A 15,133-nucleotide genomic window follows, 5' to 3' on the forward strand; every position below is an offset into this window, starting at 1 on the left:
TTCATATCGCACACGTCTGAGAACAGGAGGTGGTCAGTGTCACATGATGGATTTATATACCGACTCAAGCAGAGTACAACATGCTCTAACCTCGTATTCATTCTCTACTACACTTTTATAGCTTGACTGCATTATATTAAGGCCCAATGCAGCTGTTTTTTAAAAAAAAATCTCAATATCAAATCATTTCCGGGTAACAATTAAGTACCTTACTGTTACAAAAAAAAATGGAAATGGTCAAAAAGAAAAATAATTGCTTCTTAGCAAAGAGCAATTTCTCAAGCAAGAATTGTGCTGGGACTGTCTGGGAGGACGAGCTTAATAGGGGAGACATGTAACCTAAAAGCTAGCTGTTATTAGCAGAGAGGTTTCAAACTCTCTTTGTTATTGATCTAATAAATTGTACTGCCTGGTGATGTCGCCAGGCAGGCCAAAACTCCATCCCACCCAAACAGGCTTACATTTCTGCCGGTCTTTTCAAACAGCTCTTACACTAAAACAACATTATCATAATTTTCACAATTTAAAATTTTTCTTCCCAAACTCATAGTGTGGAAATATATGTAAAACACAGGAAAAATCACAATCTTGACTGCACTGGGCCTTTAAGCACAGTCCTACAGTTCTAAGGCTCATAAGAAAGACAGAGGCTCTTGGATAAAATACTTCAGTCGTTTATTCGTCGGTCCAACTGTACATGATGCAGTGTTGATAGGGACACGAGATGATGACTAATATGGAGGTTTACACAATGCCAGTGCTATGGCAGCACCTGGAACACACCAACTGTCTGTCTGTCAGCTGGGCTGGAAACTAAAGTCCTGGAAAAGTAACCTGTTGAGGCCTCAGCACATACAGTATGTCAGATTAGAAATGTCATCTTAGATTGGTTGAAAAACACACAAAAATAATATTTTCCTTCGATTCCACAAACGTGAAAGGATGTTCTTTCGCTTTTCACTTGGACATATGAATTCAATTATGCTTTTCCATTCTTTATTTCAGTACTTTGAAGCTAAATGAAACGAGATGTGGGAGTGGCCGAATACAAAAGGCTGTCTGATTCGCAAAGGTTTTTGTTCCATGTTTATACTGATATCATTATTACATTTAATAACCCATAAGTTTGTGCAGTATCTTTCTTTGCATAGAAATAAAAGTTAAATGTTTTGTTTGTTGACATGCACCTATCTTTTGTAGCGTATTTTAGCTTGCGGATTTTGGGACTCCCTTATAGAATTATAAGCCCACTATAGTGTGAATGCATGCAGCGTACCAGTAGAGCTGAACTTGATTTCTAGTAAGAGTTTATGAGAGCGCCAAGCTAGCCAGTATAGTGGGTGTTGATGAGGACTGTTAAATAGTGACACCACCTGATCAGACAGGTGGGACTAATCTGCAGGGACACACTGCATGCCTGTCTGCAGCACTGGGAGAGAGAGGCACACAGATTGCAGACAAAGAGGAAAGTGCTCTGTGTGCGACAACATCCAAACATTCCACGTGATTGATTCTTTGGCTTTTGAGTCACTACTGGAAGTACTTAAGGAACCCCGTGACGTCATTCATAGACTGGATAATCTGCGATCTATCTTTCTGTCATCATCGCTGTGCCCTGACCTCTAGAGAAGACACATGTAGACCCCTAAATCTGACCTCTCATCTGTACTGTGTATACTGAACCTGACCCTTGACCTCTATATTGGATAAATACAGAATGTAGCGTGTGGTAACACCTAATAGACAGATTATGACATTGTCTGGTTATCCATAGCATTTTGGCCCAAATCATAATTGCGTTACTGTTTTTCATTAACATTGCCAAAAACACCCGCTATACAACATGCTTAAAGATAAAACAGAAGCAGAGTGTGTCAGTGTAAAATGATATGTTATAATTCAGAATCTGAACTCTTTCTCCTCTTTTATGTACAATGTTGCCCGATATATACTTCAATTTATTGAATGTGGTCTGCATTTCCCATTTGGGTTCGAGCATGCAGCCCTCTTCCTCTCATTGTGGTGACCTAAGGAGGAGGAGCCTTTTCAGGGTACCACCGGGTTTGTTTTTTAATGAGGTTCTCACCTCCATTTGACGATTCAGTAGTGATTTCTCTCTTCTTTTTTTTTTGTTTTGCTGTGTGTTGTTCATAGCTTTGGTAGCCATGCAAAGTCCTTTAGCGAGGGCCCCTCATGCCAGAGCCAGCGAGCTGCACGCTCTGTGCGGGAAATCATGCCTGGTGAGAGAATATAATGGTGTGAGTTCCGTCTGAACGCCTGTGCACTGGCACTAACGATGAAAGGAAAAGGAGAGGAGTTCTGTGGCTCTAGAGATCAGGATGGGGTTGTTAGGTGGGTGGGGTTGAAGAAGGCTGCATTTCTACATGACTAAGATGGAATTTGTTAAATTGTCCTCTATTTCTTTTTCAAGTAAATCTAATGCCAAAAATCAGCAGCTGTAAGTGCAGTCCAGAGGATCCCTCTGTGCCCTTCGACCTCTCCTCCGGCCTTATATGGCACTGGCGTTGGGGTCGTACCGTCGCTTCTTCACATTTCTTCGCGTTCAGGGGAGAGTTGGGGAAAGAAGAAAGGGATCAATACATGGTATATTACTGATGATGGTGGTACAGTCAGTGCACCGTGGAGAAGCAGCCACACTCATCTCTTAGCCAACAGGAGCCATAATTGGTCCTTTCGTACTGGACTGCTCCCTGCAGCTACGCGCTTCACTGAGGTCACTAGAGACCCTCGATTGATTTGATATGTTCACTAATGGTATGTGTATTACTGTTGTTAAGTCTTTCAGATTGACCTATGAGTCAATTCTTCTGCATTGTGATGACATCCATTTTGTGTTTCAAATGTGCAACCACAATACGGTGCTGGAGGCAATGAGAAGAGTCTGTGCTAGTCCATGTGGCATACAGTTAGCTTTCCAAAACACAAGGACAAGGATAGGACACAAATCTCTCATTACCATCTCTGACAGGAAAATACATTAGTTCCATTCAAAACATTACCATCTGGGGGGAGAGAGAGCCAACAAAAATGTACTCTATTAAAGGGGGAAAGAGGAGACAACAGCAACACATCAACGACAACAACAACAACAACGACAACAACACCAACAACAAGATAACACCAACAGGAGAGTTATGCATAACCTCCCCGTAATGTGGCTTGATGTGGGGCTTCTAGCAGTCTGTCATGCACCTGTTTCAATAGTAGGCCAGTGGGAGGTGGCACTATTGATGTGCGTGGTGGGTCATGCAGCTCAATGCGCCGTGTCTGTACCAGGTCTGTGAAGCAGGCAGCAATGGCAGCTGGTGTGGGCGGGTCCAGGAGTCCTGCTCTGCTCTAGGGCGGAGCCTGGCCATCCAGGTGGGTGTGGCCAGCCATGGCACAAAGGCTGCGGCCAACAATATGGCCCTGGCTTCTCTCTCACCACTTCCGCTTAAACTCTCACCCTTGAACCCTCGTACCAGATTGAGAAAAAGATTATGGTAGTGATAAGAGTATGGTAACCCAGGAGCATGTCATCCTGAGTTGGGCTCAGCCTTTGTGCAATGAACTGACCTTCTCCAAGTCAACCAAGTCTACATGCAGAAATATTTTTTGGGGTGAGAACATGATGCGTTGCTAACTGGCATGCTTTGGTGGCTGCAGTATAACACTTATCAACTCCTTATTTTTCCTACTTTAGATTTAGAGTGTGTAACACTCCTGTTGCTTGAGACAGCAGGCTTACTAGCGAGCGATTGGCACTTGATACCTCAGATTAGGGAACATAGCATACTGCATCACACAGTAAACTAGCTGGCTATGTATTATACACTGAGTACACAAAACATTAAGAACACCTGCTCTTTCCGTAACATAGACTGACCAGGTGAATCCAGGTGAAAGCTATGATCCCTTATTGATGTCACGCTAGTGACCACACTGCAGAGCTGCCTCCATGACAAGATTAATGACAATAAAAGCCAAACAGCGTTTTTACCCTAATTGAATGTGTATATACACTGAGTGTACAAAACATTATGAACACCTGCTCTTTTCATGACATAGACTGACCAGGTGCATCCAGGTGAAATCTATGATTGCTTATTGATTAATTCCACTTCAAATCCACTTCAATCAGTGTAGATGAACGGGAGGAGACAGGTTAAAGAAGGATAATTAAGCCTTGAGACAATTGGATTGTGTATGTGTGCCATTCAGAGGGTGAATGGGCAAGACAAAAGATTGAAGTGCCTTTGAACGGAGTATGGTAGTAGGTGCCGGTTTGTGTCAAGAACTGCAATGCTGCTGGGTTTTTCACGCTCAACATCTTGGGGGGGGGGGGGTGCAACTCAATATTAGGAAGATGTTCCTAATGTTTGGTATGCTCAGTGTAGACATGTACAATCTGGAAGAGTATGTGTACAGGAGGTATATTCTTAATCCATAGACTAAATTAGCAGTAAGAACAGTTTGGTCTACAAGTGCTCTTATAAAACGGATTAAATTATTTTTCTGCTAACCCCCCCAAAAAAGATGTTATATTGTCACAAACGCCAGGTAAGTGCAGTGAAATGTGTTGTTTTACAGGGTCAGTCATAGTAGTACGGCACCCCTGGAGCAAGTTAGGGTTAAGTGCCTTGCTCAAGGACACATCAACAGATTTTTCATCTTAACGGCTCAGGTATTCAAACCAGCAATCTTTCTGTTACTGGCCCACTCTAACCGCTAGGCTACCTTTCCGCCCTAACCAGCAGGTTTAGTAACTGTATTGAACATGCACGTCAAGCTTTGAGCTGTGCCCGTCTTATCAGTTTGAGGTTCTGCCACAGACGCACAGATGCCCACCACCTCTCCAACATAATCTCTATGATAATCACCCTATATTACTGATTGTGGACCTTTATTAAAGTAACTGTCCAATGTTTCCAGATTTCTATGAAATATGTGTTAAATAGTTTTCCTTCCAATTGTACTGTTAAAAAACAGCTTTTCTGTGTTCGAATAGTGTGGGCGTATGTATACTGGTCATTAAAAATATTAATGTGAGTAGACTATTGATTGGCCAGCTGAGCCTCCTCAGGAGGATGATATAATCCTCTATGAGGAAATACAAAGCATTTTTTAAACGGTCTGTTTGAGATACAAGTTTGAAGTGGGTTTTTTTAAGTGTTTTTTTCCCCCTCCAATTTATGCTTTGGCCAAAAATACGAGTATAAGATGAGTCAACAACATTATTTGGGTATGAGTTAACAGAATATGAACTTTTAAAAGGGAGATTTTCACTGGACAGTTACTTTAAGTCAATGTTAAGTATCATGAGCACAGACAAGATTACTTTAAATATGCCTATGTTAAGTGTGTGTTTACGGCTTACCATGTAAGTCTATGTGTGGTTGATGTGACGAACGTATCAGGTATGTTTGTGTGTCGCCTTGGGTCTATATTCTGTAGCAGGAGCTCAAACCCTGGTGTCTATAAGCAGCAGCAGGGATGCCAGAGTCACGGTAGGAGAGACATGCGGTGTGTTGCTTACTTAAAGCCCCATCCAGTCCCCCCCAGCACTATGGCAGCTACCAGGATGGCTCCGGCGATGGAGCCTATTATAAGATTGGTGGCACTAGGACCTGCGAAGGGTTATGGGGGAGAAAGACATGAATGCCTCACGTATGGAATTTCTCTACACATGGATGATCTTACACAGATGTTAAGAACAAGAACACATAGCATGAGAATACCCGTTGAACTGACTAATTACATCTATGGTATATTTTTGCATGCTCATCAGGCCCTTCTACAATAACGTTACCATGGTAGTAGTGATCGTGAATCTGATGTGATGTAGCACTTTGCTTGTAAATTCAAAGGTCAAGTCTACATTTCAGGGACCCTATTGTCTACGGGCAGAGGTTCTGAAAAGACAGACCACTAAGTTGAAAAGTTGGGCAGAGCAATGGTCCCGATAAACATGGTGGTTAGCGCACAGCAAACCACAGGAGACCATAGACCTCTCTCTTGTTGTTTTACTCCTTTATGGTGGCATGTACCTAGCTACAGTCTCACCCTAACCTACATTAGCTTCCGATAACAGGTTGCATAAAGGTTCTGTCTCAGGTGATCTATATGAGGATTTGAATCGTGGAAAATGACCACATGGCACTATTTGGGAGTCCCAGTCACCACACAGCCCACCACTGAAAGACAGGCTATCTCACTGCGAATCACTTCCCTTGACTGGGGTCTATCTCCATGCCCCACATGCCCCAGAAAGGAGAGGATCAGAAGAGGAGCCACATGACGAGTAATAGGAAGAAGAGGAAGAAGAGGAAGAGGAAGAAGAAGAAGACGAAAAAAGAGGAATAGGGAGACTAATAATAATGGGTGAACAACAGGAAATGGCGGGATAAGGGGAATCCATCGATCAATCACATGACACTGAAACATCCAATCACATGACATTTATATGGTCACCACCAACACGAGACAAAGCCACCAGGACGCACACACGGGCTCAGGCCGGGTCACGAGACCCTCAGCCAGCACACTGAGGCACAACAATGAGAGGAAGAGCTGTGGAAACGGAGAAAGATGCTTACTCTACTCCCCACCCTGTGCCTCCAAAAATCACCCCCAGGGCCAGAATGGTCCCTGCTACTGCCCCTATCAGCCTGTTAGTTGCCACGCTCACTGCGCAGAGGGAAAAGGAGCATTATCATTATTACCACCTGGTCACAACAAACAGCAGGCTTCTGTTCTGCTTCAGTAACATGGGTAGAGTGATGCCGTTCCCTTGGCAACTGTCCATTCCGCCTCCCCTCCACCTGCTGTCGAAAGCCCTAGGAAATCCACTGACTTATAACAGCCAATAGAAATACTCAGACATGACTATGTTCAAAAGGCTCTCTATAGCTGTGATGCATGGTGATATTAGCAGCTAGAGGCCTCAGCTAAAACATCTTTCTCTATTCTCCTGGGAATTATTAGACGTATCTGTGTACCAGTTCCATGTTATTATAATAATATTAATGGTAATAATAAACTTGATTTGTTTAGCACCTTTCATACAAGCAATAGCAGCTTAAAGTGCTGTTACAATTAGCACTTTAAAAAACAACAATAAAATAACGCAATAAAACATGGTAGTAAAACAATAAGAGCAATAAAAGCAGAAATAAATGAATTAAACATAAACCAATAAAAAATATCAATAAAAAAAATGAATAAAAACAATTACAAATTAAAAACAGACAAACAAGAAATAAAAAGGCACACTAGTTAAAAGCCAGCGCCATCTTGAATGATCTTTCAATCACATTGACATGTGCAAATGTTCTGCGACATGTAGCTTTGATCTTTAGACAGAAGAGGATACTTGATAATAACTGACATATTAACAAATGTACTTTAAATGTGATACAAAACTCAATGGAACGACCGTACTCAAGAAAGGACGTTATATTTAGTCTATCATGGAGAGGAGATAGGGACGTTCTGAAAACTAGACGGAAACAAACCCTTTGGTCCTTCATCTTCTGCGGGCGCAGGCTCCTTGGGGGGGTCAGGCATGCTGCAGTCTGTCCCCGCCCATGTAGTGTCACAGGTGCACGACGCCTCATTGTTACACACCTGGTCAGGTATGATAGAGGGAGCAAGAGAGGCGGGCAGGGAGGACTTCATTAACCTATGCTCCATAACAAGTAAATACGTCCCAGGTTCAATGGTTACCGCATGCTGGGGACGAAGTTTTACACGCTTGTTGAAATTGTAGTGAATATGTCACTTAATTGACATTGTCACTGGAGACACCATTGTGGACACTTATGGCTAATAATAGAGCATTCAAGGTTGTGGTAATCGGCTGGGCTCGTATGGGTACACCTAGAGGGTTAAGCAGCTCCCCTGGACTTACCCCGTGGGCTGAGCACACCTGGCTGTTGGGCCCGCTGGGACAGGCACTCATGTTGAGGGACTGGATGGGCAGACACTTGCGGTCAAGGCACATCATGGACGGCCCACAGGGCGTCCCGTCCTCCACGTAGCCTAAATCAGTCTCATCGTCCAAAAGAACATGGCCACCACTGCGGAGGGAGAGAGAGAGAGAGAGAGAGAGAGAGACAGAGAGCGAGAGGGGGGGGGTGCCGTAGGAGAGAGGTCAGACAGTATCCGTGGCTGTTGTCACTGTGTGTTGACATGTGAGGTGAGACGGTTGTCTTCACCTGCAGTCCACCAGCCTGCCCTGATGGTTGAAGGAGGTGGGGGTGATATCTCCCTTCATCATCCCGATGCGGGGGTTGCGTCCTATGTTGCTGCACAGCAGGGACCCACAGAACACATCGCTGCAGACAGAGAGTCCGAGAGAGTTAGAGCTAAGGGAACACTGATACTTTGTGAGTACTGCACTGATGTAGAACAGATACAGCAACACTTGAATGTTTGTTGTGGTATAGCGCATAACTACAGTGTACAGTGTATATTTGGTATCATGTTCAACTCACTGCTTGCTGCACTGAAGCCATTTCTCTCCGTCCTTCCCACAGTTTCCCTTCTCTGTTCCCTCTGTATTGAGCTTCTCATAGCAGAACTTCTCGGAGCCTCCTGCCTCTGCAGGAAGACGCAACATAGGAGAGGAGAAAGGGAGGATGACCACACCTCACAACAAGCCAACATAACTGGAGCGCAGACAGCCGTCTCAGATTCTGTCTCAATGCCTTTTTGACTACATATTTTTGCATGTCATGTCTTGCAGTGAGTAAATCAACTTAAGCAAAAGGGATTTTGAACTCACTTGAACCCCAGAGGTATTTGCACTGGTTCCCCCTGGTCTTGCACTCTCCACCGTAGCAGCGTCCCTAAAGAGACAAAAGGGCACACTCATTCATTCCCTATCTGTTCAAGCAAACTTATGGTGACAACCATTTTCTAAATCATACAATCTGAATAGATATGAGTATGTCGTCGTGTCTCAGTGATCATGCTGCCCACCTGGTCGACTTGACAGTGGTAGCCATCTTGTTTGTGAAGGTTAGGAGGGCACTACAATGAACGATATACAAATATTTCCTTTAAACAGAGCTGAACGTTTCATCCTTTCTCAGAAATGAATAATAGTTAGAGCCCAACTCACCTGGCCAGAGTCTCCTGAGCATGTCTCTGAGATGTCACAGTCATTCACCGCATAGCGACAACTATAACCTCGTGGGTAGAACTGACATAGAGGGAGAAAAAAAACAAAAGAGTGGAATTTCCTGTACCACTTTGGTATCTCATGCAACACTAAGAAAAAACCTAAAGGAAAACACTGCCCACTGCTGTTCATGCTCCCAGATGATTTTATTGATAAAACATTCCGACCCTTAGGTCTTCATTAGGCATCCATATCCCAGGTGGGGGTGGAAGGTCCTATATGTAGAGGCAGTGCTCAGTGACATCACTTCCTGAAACAAGAGGTACAGGTTTATAATATAGGTTCACAATATCGACATCCAATATAATATACAACCGTACATGCGGGAATGTGATAAATATTTACAGTGATATTTTTTCAAGTCTCTGATCCATGGTCTGATCGAAGTTTCAGAATGAAGTGGAGATTGCAAAGACAGAATATGAGTATATGAAAGTTGACTGACCAACCACACCTGTCATGTACACCCTCCCCAAAATTCACAAGAACATGACCCCACCTATACCAGGCAGGCCCATTGTGAGAGGTCCCGGATCTCTGAAACAGAGCATTTCTACCTTTGTAGATCTTGCGAAACCCTGGCCGAGCTCTCTACCCACGTACACCAGAGACTCTATTGATTTGATCAATCTTCTGAAATCTGTGGACCACATACCATAACATTCTATTCCGTGTACTTTTGATGTTACCAGTCTATACACTAACATCCCCCACCAGGGTGGACTAGAGGCCCTCATGTTCTACCTCTTCCCAGCACCAATTGTATTGTGGACTTGGCTGAGGAAGGTTTGAAAAACAGATGGTGCTGAATCCAGAACTTAACTCTTTTCTCCCCAATATTGTCCTCATTTTTAGATATTTAGATGATATTTTCCTGATCTATACAGGGACTCAGGAAGAACTCTAGGAACTCCATGCTGATCTAAACTCTATGAATGAGCACCTCCTTTTAACCATTAATCAAAATCAGTTTTCTTGATGTGATGGTTATTAAGGACAAAATGTCCCTCTCTGCTGATCTTTACAGGAAACCTACGGAAATGAACACTTTCCTTAGAGGTGACCGTTTCCATCCACCTCCACTCATTAAATGTCTCATGTGTAGCTCTAATGCTTCTTACCAGAAACAGACCACGGACCTCACACACAGGTTTAAGGAAAGGGGGTACAAAGAGAATTGGGTCAAACATGCCGATGATCATTTTGAAGGTTTGACACAATTAGAAAGCCTTCAACCAAAAGTAAAAGAAAAAGCAGAACATGTCCCTTCATGCTTCACGCCTTGGGGAAGGCATTCAATGACATTATCAGGAAGCACTGGTACATTGTTGTCATTGACCCACAACTGAAACCCATCTTTAAACATGTCCATGTATGGTCTTCAAAAGACCCCCAAACCTGAGAGACTTTGTGGCCAAATCTGACTACCCACTGGGCACATACGTCAATTCAACATCTGTTCCACATTGGTTCAACGTCATTTCATTGAAATGGCGTGGAAACAATGTTGATTCAACCATCGTGTGCCCAGAAGGTACCCACCGAAATAAAAAATGTGGCTAATGTGGCAAATGCAGTTTCACGTACAAATGTGGCTATTTCACCCACCACAGGATAAGGCCTGATTATCTGCATGTTTTTATGACTTTGTGGCTGTGCCAGCTAGTGACCACTCTGCAGAGCTGCCTCCATGGCAAGATTCATGACAATTAAAGCCAAACAGCTTTTTACCCTAACTGAATAGTGTATATACACTTATACACTGAGTGTACAAAACATTATGAACACCTGCTCTTTTCATGACATAGACTGACCATCTACATCCAGGTGAAATCTATGATTGCTTATTGATTCAATCCACTTCAAATCCACTTCAATCAGTGTAGATGAATGGGAGGAGACAGGTTAAACAAGGATTTTAAAGCCTTGAGACAATTGAGACATGGATTGCGTATGTGTACCATTCAGAAGGTGAATGGGCAAGACAAAAGATTGAAGTGCCTTTGAACGGGGTATGGTAGTTTGTGTCAAGAACTGCAACGGTCCACCACCCAACGGACATCAGGCCAACTTGACACATCTGTCGGAAGCATTGGAGTCAACATGGGCCAGCATTCCTATGGAACGCTTTCCACACCTTGTAGTGTCCATGCCATGACGAATTCAGGCTGTTCTGAGAGAAAAAAAGGGGGGCAACTCAATATTAGGAAGGTGTTCTTAATGTTTTATACCTGTATATCACTGTAAATATTTATCACATTCCTCATGTTTAGCTTATTAGGATCCACATTAGCTACTGCACATGCTGCAGCTACTCTTCCTGGGGTCCACATAAAATGTACAAATACATGACAAAGTACAGAACAACAACATAAGATATTACATGAAATGTCAAATTTCAAATAAAAATAAAATAAGTTATATATTGAAAAGACACCAAGAGACAACAAAAGTACTATTTTCACACTATTTATATAAATTGTGCCTTCAGAAAGCATTCAGACCCCTTGACTTATTCCACATTTTGTTGTGTTACAGCCTGAATTCAAAATGTATTTCAATATTTTTTTGCTCACCCATCTACACACAATACCCCATAATGACAAAGTGAAAACATGTTTATAGAAATTGTTGGAAATGTTATGCAAATTAAATACAGAAATATCTAATTTACATAAGTATTCACACCCCTGAGTCAATACGTGTTAGAATCACCCTTGGCAGCGATTACAGCTGTGAGTCTTTCTGGGTAAGTCTCTAAGAGCTCTGCACACCTGGATTGGACAGTATTTGATATTATTTATTTCAAAATTCTTCAAGCTCTGTCAAATTGGCTGTTGATCATTGCTAGACAACCATTTTCAGGTCTTGCCATAGATTCTGAAGCAGATTTATGTCAAAACTGTAACTTGGCCACTCAGGAACATTCACTGTCTTCATGGTAAGCAACTCCAGTGTAGATTTGGCAATGCGTTTTAGGTTAGTGTCTGGTGGAAAGCAGACTGAACTAGGTTTTCCTCTTGGATTTTGCCTGTGTTTAGCTCCATTGCTTTTCTTTATCCTGAAAAACTCTTCAGTCCTTAATGATTACAAGCATACCCATTACATGACGCAGCAACCACTATGCTTGAACATATGGAGGGTGGTACTCAATGTGTTGTATCTGCCACTGTTCCTAGGCTGCTATTGAAAATAAGAATTTGTTCTTAACTGACTTGACTAGTTAAATAAAGATCTTTAGAGGAGCTGTGATACTATTTGTTTTTAAAGCTAAACTTGCTTTTTGCCTGAGTAACCTCTGGTGGCAGAACATCCCATGATGACATGGCTCTATACATAACTGAGCGACACATTAAATCTGTTTTTGGTTTGGGTACAGTGAAGAAACCCATAGTGGCATGTCTGGTAGGGTATTTGTGTCTGTTTGAAGTGTATGCAAATAGATTATACAAGTGGTTAGGCATTTTCAACACACAAATGTTTCTTAAAAAGACTAAAAGAAAAGCCACAACCATGAAAGACTATCATGCCTGTTGCTGTGACCATTGAACAAGTTGAAGAAGCTGAACTCCTACGAGTAACATCTGTGTGTGCATGCAAGCTGCTTTATTTTGAGCCAGCTGCAGCTTTGCAATGTCTTTCTTTGCTGCACCTGACCATATTACCAGACAGTAATCAAGATGGGACAAGATCAGAGCCTGAACAACTAGTACAGTTGATCTTTGTCTTAAAAACATATTTTTATAACAGACATACATTATCTCTCCCCATCTTCACAACAACTTTGTCAATATGACTTGACCATGATGACTGACCATCCAATGTTACTCGTAGGTGTTCAGCTTCTTCAACATGTTCAATGGTCAGACCCTTTATGCACAACTCCAGTTGAGTTTTAGGTCTAAGAGAATCCGTTGAACCAAATACAATGCTTTTGGTTTAAGATGTATTTAAGACCAGTTTATTGTTAAATACCCGACACTGACTGTAACTCCTTGCTAAGAGTCTCAGTGAGCTCACTGGCTGTAGGTGCTTATGTGTAGAGTGTGCAATCATCAGCATACCTAGTAATTTTAGCTTCTTGTAAGACAAGTTGCAAATCATTCGTAAAAATAGAGAAGAGTAACGGCCCAAGGAAACTGCCTTGAGGGATACCGCACTGTACATATCTGATGTTAGAGAAGCTTCAATTGAAGAACACTCTCTGGGTTCTATTAGATAAGTAACTCTCCAAACATGTGATGGCCGGTGATGAAATCTAACAATACAGCTCCAACTATGTTCTTATTATTCATTTATTTTAGCCAATCATCAGTCATCTGAGTCAGTGCAGTACAAGTTGATTGCCCTTCACTATTCGCATGCTGAAAATCAGTAGTTAACTTGTTCTTTGAAAAATAACATTGTATTTGTTAAACACAATTTTCTCCATCAGTTTACTAAGAGACACCAAACGGATTAGTCAGTTGTTAGAGCCAGCAAAGAGTGCTTTACTATTTTTAGGTAGTGGAATTACTTTAGCTTCCTTCCACACCTGTGGACACACACACTCCTTTAGGCTTTGGTTAAAGACATGGCAAATAGGCCTGGCAATACAATCTCCTACCATTCTCAATAGTTTCCCATCTAGGTTGTCTATACCTGGTAGCTTATCATTATTGATGGATAACAATAATTTTTTCACCTCTTCTACACAAACCTGACCAAACTCAAAACAGCAATCCTTATTTTACTTATTATTCATTATTTTCAATACACAAAATATGATAGTTTACTGTTCAATGTTATCATTTCACTTCTCAGTTTATCCAATTTGCCAGTGAAATAGTAATTGAAATGATTGGCTATATCAAAATGTTTTGTTATAAATGACCCATCAACCTCAATGAACGATGGAGATTAATTGGGGTTTTTTGCCCAAGGTGCTCCAAAGTCTTTTTCCATTGTTTTTCATGTACTTCAGTCACACAATTTCTCAATTGACAGTATGTGAACCAATCAGCTGAGCAGTGTGATTTGTTTGCCACCTTTTTTGCATAATTTATTTGAACCATACAATTTTTCAATTCATAATCGATCCAGGGGGCTCAAACGGTTCTCACAGTTTCTTAACAGGTGCATGTTTGTCATCAATTGGCAAGAATAATTTTACAAATACTCCAAGTGCTGCATCTGGATTCTCCTCCTTATACACTTCAGAACAACATACATTTTTTACATCTTCAACAAAACAGTCTCGAGAAAACATATTGTATGATATCTTATACATAACTTTAGGCCCTGCCTTTGGGACTTTGGCTTTCCTTGTTATTGCCACAATGTTCTGGTCACTACAGCCAATGGGAACTGATATTGCTTTGGAGCAAAGCTCTGCAGAATTAGTGAAGATACGACCAATACAAGTGGATGTAACAGATCCAACACTATTGGTGTACACTGCAGTTGGTTGAGTGATAACCTGGGTCATGTTACAGGCATTAGTCACAGTAAGAAGCTTCCTCTTGAGAGGACAACTAGATGATAACAAGACAATGTTCAGGTTACCAAGAAAATAAATATAGTTGTTAGCATTAGAGACCTTATCTAACATCACACACATATTCCCCAGATACTGACAGTTTGCCTATAGCAGCATACTAAAAAAGAGTATGGTTATGTGTCACAGCATCATCGGACTGAGCTTGTTGTCATTGCAGGCAATCTCAACGCTGTGCATTACAGAGAAGACATCCTCCTCCCTCATGTGGTACTCTTCCTGCAGCCTCATCCTGACATGACCCTCCAGCATGACAATGCCATCAGCCATACTGCTCATTCTGTGCATGATTTCCTGCAAGACAGGAATGTCAGTGTTCTGCCATGGCCAGCGAAGAGCCCAGACCTCAATCCCATTGAGCATGTCTGGTCCCTGTTGGATCGAAGGGTGAGGGCTAGGGCCATTCCTCCCAG

The 15,133-nt window shown here is 42.1% G+C and overlaps 1 protein-coding gene across 6 annotated transcripts in view; it reads right to left on the bottom strand.

Moving 5' to 3' along the window:
- Nucleotides 1–658: 658 nt before the first annotated feature.
- LOC115160796 (disintegrin and metalloproteinase domain-containing protein 23) overlaps nt 659–15,133 on the bottom strand; it is a 33,754-nt gene continuing 19,279 nt past the window's right edge. The window contains exons 18-27 of one of the 6 annotated variants that reach the window (XR_003869116.1): nt 9,125–9,205; nt 8,983–9,033; nt 8,786–8,849; nt 8,496–8,601; nt 8,217–8,336; nt 7,910–8,078; nt 7,515–7,626; nt 5,537–5,627; nt 3,295–3,475; nt 659–2,555 (exon numbers count right to left, since the gene is read on the bottom strand). Coding sequence is in view for 4 of the 6 variants with exons in the window: in XM_029711214.1 (XP_029567074.1) it covers nt 2,510–2,555; nt 5,537–5,627; nt 7,515–7,626; nt 7,910–8,078; nt 8,217–8,336; nt 8,496–8,601; nt 8,786–8,849; nt 8,983–9,033; nt 9,125–9,205 (840 nt within the window). In the remaining 2 variants the exon portion in view is untranslated. Of the gene's footprint in view, nt 3,476–5,536; nt 5,628–6,443; nt 6,688–7,514; nt 7,627–7,909; nt 8,079–8,216; nt 8,337–8,495; nt 8,602–8,785; nt 8,850–8,982; nt 9,034–9,124; nt 9,206–15,133 lie in introns of those variants that run through there. The other 5 variants (XR_003869115.1, XM_029711214.1, XM_029711215.1 and 2 more) reach the window with 5 other exon arrangements.

The sequence above is a fragment of the Salmo trutta genome, chromosome 24 (genome assembly GCF_901001165.1).
Source record: "Salmo trutta chromosome 24, fSalTru1.1, whole genome shotgun sequence".
Classification (NCBI taxonomy): Eukaryota; Metazoa; Chordata; class Actinopteri; order Salmoniformes; family Salmonidae; genus Salmo; species Salmo trutta.